The sequence below is a fragment of the Zea mays genome, chromosome 2, assembly GCF_902167145.1.
Source record: "Zea mays cultivar B73 chromosome 2, Zm-B73-REFERENCE-NAM-5.0, whole genome shotgun sequence".
Classification (NCBI taxonomy): Eukaryota; Viridiplantae; Streptophyta; class Magnoliopsida; order Poales; family Poaceae; genus Zea; species Zea mays.
In genome coordinates this window covers 195,406,385-195,414,661 of record NC_050097.1, presented here as the reverse complement: position 1 = coordinate 195,414,661, position 8,277 = coordinate 195,406,385, and the positions used below count along the sequence as shown (strand labels likewise).

At 46.2% G+C, this 8,277-nt stretch overlaps 1 protein-coding gene across 1 annotated transcript; it reads left to right on the top strand.

Annotated features, from left to right (window-relative positions):
- Window positions 1–5,544: 5,544 nt before the first annotated feature.
- On the top strand, window positions 5,545–8,052 carry LOC103647545 (cinnamoyl-CoA reductase 2). Its single transcript, XM_008672066.4, has 6 exons — window positions 5,545–5,872; window positions 6,006–6,175; window positions 6,393–6,578; window positions 6,722–6,884; window positions 7,516–7,705; window positions 7,795–8,052. Exons 1-6 carry the CDS (start codon window positions 5,761–5,763, stop codon window positions 7,985–7,987), a joined length of 1,014 nt encoding a protein of 337 aa, XP_008670288.1. The 5' UTR covers window positions 5,545–5,760; the 3' UTR covers window positions 7,988–8,052.
- Window positions 8,053–8,277: the final 225 nt, after the last annotated feature.

The following is an 8,277-nucleotide window of genomic DNA, read 5'->3' as shown; positions in this document are numbered from 1 at the left end:
CGGTGATGGGAATCAAGGCAAGGTAAAAGGATTAGGTAAAATTGCAATTTCTAATGAGCATTCTATCTCTAATGTATTTTTAGTAGAGAGTCTTGGATATAATTTACTATCTGTTAGTCAATTATGTCATATGGGATATAACTGTCTATTTACAAATGTAGATGTGTCTGTCTTTAGAAGAAGTGATGGTTCACTAGCTTTTAAGGGTGTATTAGATGGCAAACTTTATTTAGTTGATTTTGCAAAAGAAGAGGCCGGTCTAGATGCATGCTTAATAGCTAAGACTAGCATGGGCTGGCTGTGGCATCGCCGCTTAGCACAAATGGGGATGAAGAACCTTCACAAGCTTCTAAAGGGAGAACACGTGATAGGTTTGACTAACGTGCATTTCGAAAAAGATAGACCTTGTGCAGCTTGTCAAGCAGGTAAACAAGTGGGAGGAGCGCATCACAGCAAGAACGTGATGACCACTTCAAGACCCCTGGAGCTGCTGCATATGGACCTCTTCGGACCCGTCGCCTATCTGAGCATAGGAGGGAGTAAGTATGGTTTAGTTATTGTTGATGACTTTTCCCGCTTCACTTGGGTATTCTTTTTGCAGGATAAGTCTGAAACCCAAGGAACCCTCAAGCGCTTCCTCAGGAGAGCTCAAAATGAGTTTGAGCTCAAAGTGAAGAAGATAAGGAGCGACAACGGGTCCGAGTTCAAGAACCTTCAAGTGGAGGAATTCCTTGAGGAGGAAGGGATCAAGCACGAGTTCTCCGCTCCCTACACACCACAGCAAAATGGTGTGGTAGAGAGGAAGAACAGGACGCTAATCGATATGGCGAGGACAATGCTTGGAGAATTCAAGACCCCCGAGTGTTTCTGGTCGGAAGCCGTGAACACGGCTTGCCACGCCATCAACAGGGTCTATCTTCATCGCCTCCTCAAGAAGACTTCGTATGAGCTACTAACCGGTAACAAACCCAATGTATCTTACTTTCGTGTATTTGGGAGCAAGTGCTACATTCTAGTGAAGAAGGGTAGAAATTCTAAGTTTGCTCCCAAAGCTGTAGAAGGGTTTTTGTTAGGTTATGACTCAAATACAAAGGCGTATAGAGTCTTCAACAAATCATCGGGTTTGGTTGAAGTCTCCAGCGACGTTGTATTTGATGAGACTAATGGCTCTCCAAGAGAGCAAGTTGTTGATTGTGATGATGTAGATGAAGAAGATGTTCCGACGGCCGCTATACGAACCATGGCGATTGGAGAAGTGCGGCCACAAGAACAAGATGAACGAGATCAACCTTCTTCCTCAACTATGATGCATTCCCCAACCGAAGGTGACGTACAGGTACCTCAAGTGGAGGCGATTGATCAAGGGGGAGCACAAGGTGATCAAGTGATGGAGGAAGAAGCGCAACCGGCACCTCCAACCCAAGTTCGAGCGATGATTCAAAGGGATCATCCCGTCGACCAAATTCTGGGTGATATTAGCAAGGGAGTAACTACTCGATCTCGATTAGTAAATTTTTGTGAGCATTACTCCTTTGTCTCTTCTATTGAGCCTTTCAGGGTAGAGGAGGCCTTGCTAGATCCGGACTGGGTATTGGCCATGCAGGAGGAACTCAACAACTTCAAGCGCAATGAAGTTTGGACACTGGTGCCTCGTCCAAAGCAAAATGTTGTGGGAACCAAGTGGGTGTTCCGCAACAAACAGGACGAGCACGGGGTGGTGACGAGGAACAAGGCTCGACTTGTGGCAAAAGGTTATGCCCAAGTCGCAGGTTTGGACTTTGAGGAGACTTTTGCTCCTGTGGCTAGGCTAGAGTCAATTCGTATCTTGCTAGCATATGCCGCTCACCATTCTTTCAGGTTGTACCAAATGGATGTGAAGAGCGCTTTCCTCAACGGGCCAATCAAGGAGGAGGTGTACGTGGAGCAACCCCCTGGCTTCGAGGATGAACGGTACCCCGACCATGTGTGTAAGCTCTCTAAGGCGCTCTATGGACTTAAGCAAGCCCCAAGAGCATGGTATGAATGCCTTAGAGACTTTTTAATTGCTAATGCTTTCAAGGTTGGGAAAGCCGATCCAACTCTTTTTACAAAGACATGTGATGGTGATTTGTTTGTGTGCCAAATTTATGTCGATGATGGGCGAGTTGAACTACTTCCTTGGGTTCCAAGTGAAGCAACTCAAGGACGGCACCTTCATCTCCCAAACGAAGTACACGCAAGATTTGCTAAAGCGGTTTGGGATGAAGGACGCCAAGCCCGCCAAGACTCCGATGGGGACCGACGGACACACCGACCTCAACAAAGGAGGTAAGTCCGTTGATCAAAAAGCATACTGGTCAATGATAGGTTCTTTGCTTTACTTATGTGCTAGTAGACCGGATATTATGCTTAGCGTATGCATGTGTGCTAGATTTCAATCCGATCCTAAGGAGTGTCACTTAGTGGCGGTGAAGCGAATTCTTAGATATTTGGTTGCTACGCCTTGCTTCGGGCTCTGGTATCCAAAGGGGTCTACCTTTGACTTAGTTGGATACTCAGACTCCGACTATGCCGGATGTAAGGTCGATAGGAAGAGTACATCGGGGACGTGCCAATTCTTAGGAAGGTCCCTGGTGTCATGGAACTCTAAGAAACAAACCTCCGTTGCCCTATCCACCGCTGAGGCCGAGTACGTTGCCGCAGGTCAGTGTTGCGCGCAACTACTTTGGATGAGGCAAACCCTCCGGGACTTTGGCTACAATCTGAGCAAAGTCCCACTCCTATGTGACAATGAGAGTGCTATCCGCATGGCGGAGAATCCTGTTGAGCACAGCCGCACAAAGCACATAGACATCCGGCATCACTTTTTGAGAGACCACCAGCAAAAGGGAGATATCGAAGTGTTTCATGTTAGCACCGAGAACCAGCTAGCCGATATCTTTACCAAGCCTCTAGATGAGAAGACCTTTTGCAGGCTGCGTAGTGAGCTAAATGTCTTAGATTCGCGGAACTTGGATTGAATTGTAGCATACATGTGTTTATGCCTTTGATCAGGTTCATTCTGCATTTTGTTGCTTATTGTGGTGCTCAAGTTGTCCAAACACTCCCTGGACCTCACAAGTCCGTTGCAAAGTGATGCACATGTTTAGGGGGAGATGTGTTACAACTTGACCCTTTGAGACTAACCATTTGCTTGAGTTTGCTTGATTTAGTCTCGAAAGTGGATTGAAAGGGAAAGGTGGACTTGGACCATGAAAGACTTCCACTGCACTCCGATAAAAGGGTAACTTATTCCAAGTTCATCTCATGACATCTTATTGCCATTTGCTCTTAATTGAAGACTTTGGTGAGGCAATGGGGTTAAAAGGCCAAGATTAATCCCGTTTTGGTGCTTGATGCCAAAGGGGGAGAAAATAAAGGCCAAAGTGATAAATGGATCAGCTCCCACTTGAGAGATTTTGAAAATAGTAGAATAGAGTCTTTGTTGTGTCAAAAGCTTTTATTGTCTTTTATTGTCTCTATTGTCAGAAGTTGGCTTCTTGTGGGGAGAAGTGTTGATTATGGGAAATAGGGGAAGTTTTTGAAATCTTTGATCAATCTCTTTTGGAATGACTCTCTTTATGCCTCAACATGTGTGTTTGACATAGAAACAGAGATTTGAGTTTGATTTGCAAAAACAAACCAAGTGGTGGCAAAGGATGATCCATATATGCCAAAATTGAATCAAAACCAATTTGAGTTTTTATTTGAAGTAATTTTGCACTTGTTCTAGTTGCTTTATGTTGTGTTGGCATAAATCACCAAAAAGGGGGAGATTGAAAGGGAAATGTGCCCTTGGGCCATTTCTAAGTATTTTGGTGATTGAGTGTCAACACAAGTGCTTAAATGTGAATCAATGCCCATGGGTGAACAAAGTGCAAATCTTCAACAAAGGTATGATTCTAAGTCTTAGTACATTGGTTTTGTGTACTAATATATTTGTCTAAGTGTTAGAAACAGAAAGAAGAAGAGAAGAGAAGACTTGGCTGTGTGCAGCCAAGGGGCTGTTTCGGTCTGGGGCACCGGACTGTCCGGTGGTGCACCGGACAGTGTCCGGTGCGCCAGGCTGCCTCGGCCGAAGAGGCCGCTCTCGGGAATTTGCCTACGGCGTACGGCTAAAAATCACCGGACTGTACGGTGTGCACCGGACTGTCCGGTGAGCCAACGGTCGGCCGCGCGATTAGCGCGGGACACGTGGCCGAGCCAACGGTCGGAAGGGGGCACCGGACTGTCCGGTGTGCACCGGACATGTCCGGTGTGCACCGGACATGTCCGGTGCGCCAACGGCTCCCGCATCTGCAACGGTCGACTGCGTCGTTTAAGGAAGGAAATCGGGCACCGGACAGTGTCCGGTGTGCACCGGACTGTCCGGTGCGCCCGACGACAGAAGGCAAAGATGGCCTTCCAGATTTGTTCTCAACGGCTCCTAGCTGCCTTGGGGCTATAAAAGGGACCCCTAGGCGCATGGAGGAGCACACCAAGCAACTCTTGAGCATAGTTGATCATCCACACTAAGTTCTTGCGCATTCGTTTGTGATTCTAAGTGATTCGAGCTCCGTTCTTGTGAGAAACTGTGATATAGTCTTTGAGCTCGAATCTTGGCCGTGTGTGTGCGCGTTTCGCTGTGGATTTGTGTGTGTTGCTTCCCTCTCTTACTCCGTGCTTCTTTGTGAATCTTAAGTGTAAGGGCGAGAGACTCCAATTTGTGGAGATTCCTCGCAAGTGGGATAAAGACAAGCAAGGCAAAAATACCGTGGTATTCAAGTGGGTCTTTGGACCGCTTGAGAGGGGTTGATTGCAACCCTCGTCCGTTGGGACGCCACAACGTGGAAGTAGGCAAGTTTTGTACTTGGCCGAACCACGGGATAAATCTCTGTGTCTTCTCTGTGATTGTCATTTTGTGCAAGATCTCCTCCTTAGCCACTTGGCAACTATTGTGCTAACCTCTAACAAGTTTTTGTGGCTATAAGTTAAGATTTTACAGGATCACCTATTCACCCCCCCCCCCCCCTCTAGGTGCTCTCAACTATCTCCGACGGGTGGTTGCGGCCGTCGGAGATAGTTTATGTCCGACGGCCGCCGTCGGACATTATGTTATTTCTGACCTCTTATGTCCGACGGCCAGAAACCGTCGGAGATAAGTAAATGTCGTTGTACATAAGCTATCTGCGACGGTTTATAGCTTATGTCCGATGGCTTTAGCCGTCAGAAGTTATGTTGTTTACTGTTGTGATGGATTATGTCGCCGAGCTGTGTTAGCTCGACGCCACGACCTGTGACGCCGAGAAAAGGATAAAAAACGGGAATACTTCTCCCGAGGGTTTAAATGTGATTTTTAAAAAAAACTAAAATACAAAAAGTTCAGCTTTGTTGAGCCACGCCATCAAAGGACCAATGCGAAAGCTTTTTTGTTTGGTGAACCATGGGATCGTCCACTTCATTCCAGCAGGCAGCAGCACGAATTTTCCAGCACCACGGTACAGAAAATATGCCGGCCGGGGCGGCGCGCCGCGCCGGCGCCTTCGGCAAATCCACGCTCGTTTGTCTCCATCCCGGCCGGTTCTTTCTGCGTGTTCTCCTTGTCAATTTGCGCCTTGTATTTTGGCGCTGGGCAGTGTTGCTGGCGCTGGGATAAGGAAGTGGCAACTGGCAAGCGGAAGCCGTGGCGGAGATATTATATAAGGACGAAGAGGAGGAGGACCGACCGGAGGAGGACGTAGTGAGGCCCTGTAGTGGAGCGGGATGGCGTCGCCGCGCGTGTGCGTGACCGGGGGCGGCGGGTACGTCGCCTCATGGCTCGTCAAACTCCTCCTCTCCCGCGGCTACGCCGTGCATGCCACTGTCCGCGACCCAAGTAAGCACGCACACACCCCTATGCCGCTCTGGCGCTGCCTCTGCGGCTGTGACTGGGCGTGCGCTGCTCGTCTTGATCGGTGGAAGCGTTGGGTATTGGGGACTCATGCATGGCGGCTGGCTCTCTGCTTCAGGTGATCCCAAGAACGCCCACCTCCGGCGGATGGAAGGGGCATCGGAGAGCTTGCTCCTGTTCAAGGCCGACATGCTCGATCGCGACGCCCTGGCCGCGGCGGTCTCTGGGTGCGAGGGGGTCTTCCACGTCGCCTCCCCTGTGCCCGCAGATAAGGTCCTCGATCCTGAGGCAAGTTTCTGTCCAACTCTTCGGATTGGCACCTAGAGTAATTCGCTTTGTTCTGAACCGTGTACATAAATCTCAGTCTTCCAGAATTCACTGGTTGTCTGGTTCCGTGGTTTACTGCTAGATATGAATTTCATTGTTTGTCCAAACTCCAGTTGATTGCTCAGTAGCTGTATGGAAGTTCTTACTGCTTAAACATATGTTGAGTAAAATCATGCAGGCAGAGGTACTGTCTCCTGCTGTCAAAGGCACTCTGAACGTTCTTCAGGCTTGCTCGGCAAATAATGTTCGGAAAGTTATCGTGGTTTCATCCACAGCTGCTGTCCATTTTAATCCGAGTTGGCCCCAAGGTATAATCCAAGACGAGAGTTGCTGGTCAGATAAATTTTTTTGCACTAAGAGTGAGGTTAGTAATATTATTTCAGTTTCTTCACATATAAGTACTATAAATTTTTCTGGGCTTTTTTCTTTGCCTTTTATTATCAGTTCCTATTGCCAATTAATACTGCCAGGGAGCACTGTATTGGGGTTAACTAGTTGTGCTTGCAGGAATGGTACATTGCTGCCAAGACAATTGCTGAAGAGACAGCACTGGAGTATGGAGAGAAGAATGGGCTACTCGTTGTTACAGTTTGCCCTTGTGTCGTTTTAGGTCCACTCCTGCAGCCTCTAATCAACACCACGAGTGAAGTATTCGTCTACATTATAAAAGGTAGTCTGTATATGTTCCTGCTAGTCTCAATTATCCATTAATTGGATAATTACTCATATGGTGATTTTATTGTCTTTGACTGGGTTACTAGCATTCAGTAGGTTGGTAATAGTGACAACCAGGTTACCCTTTTGGCCCTTTGAACGTTCCTTCCGAAATAAAGTTCTGTTTACATGATGAATTTGCATTAACTCAAAGTGTATATTGAAAAAAAAAACTCAAACGATGGAAAATAAACCGCCCCTGCTGCATTATAATTAAAAAGGACCATATGATCCCGGTTTAAAAACAACATGGTTTCTCCTAAATAAAGGGGACACCCTTCTCCACAATAGCTAAAGAAATATATGAGAAAAGTTTTAGATAATTTACGACAACAGTGCTATTTTACATTCTAAATTGATTTTGATGTACTTCTCTAAAATAACTAATAGGAGATGCAATATAAAATATCTGGTGGAGTTGCTGTAGTATAACTAACTACAGGTCGAGCCAATTTTTTCATTGATAACTTCAATGTTAAAATCCTAGTCTGAGCTTGTCGTCCTCTAGTAAACCTCGTGGTCTCAAAATCACACAGTCCAATGCAATAGTTTTCTTGACGCCACTAATTTCATTTGAATGATTACAGGAGGTCCTAGAGCGATGAAAAACATCACCTGGAACATCGTTGATGTCCGTGATGTAGCCGATGCTTTGCTTTTGGTATATGAGAAAGTGGAATCATCTGGGAGATACATTTGTGCACCAAATCGGATCAGCACTTACGACATAGCGAACTTGTTTAGAAAGTTCTACCCCAACTACAATTATGTGAAGTGGTGAATCTCCTACTATGCCCCAATTAATTATTTGGACTTGAATGCCTATCTCTCATCCCTTTGAATTTACGCTATATGCAACTCTGCAGCAGCGACGAGGATCATGAATCTGAAATGCCGCCGGTTACATCAGAGAAACTTAAGAGCCTAGGTTGGAAACCAAGAAAATTGGAGGAAACTCTGCTGGACAGCATTGAGCACTACGAGAAGGCAGGGTTTCTGCAGGATGTAGAGGGCTGCCCTTGTCGTCTTCCTTATCTTTTCCATTTTGCTTCTAACTAATAAAGTAAACTATGTATTACAGTTACAGTTACTACTTAAACTGCCTTTGGACAAACTATTTCTCTGCTCTGTCGTGTTTGTTTTTGGATGCACTACAGTGCACTCTCTTTTAGCAATTGAATTGGTTAAGAGCAAACCTTTGTTACAACAAAAGTGGTAGCCCTAAAACCGCATCCTCATGGATGAGGTGTTATGATGTATGTTTAATCAGATACAATTGCCCAGGTTCTTTTGTATTTCTTTTGTTTTTAGGTGAAATTCCTAACCAAACGGTAGATTCCTATATAAAA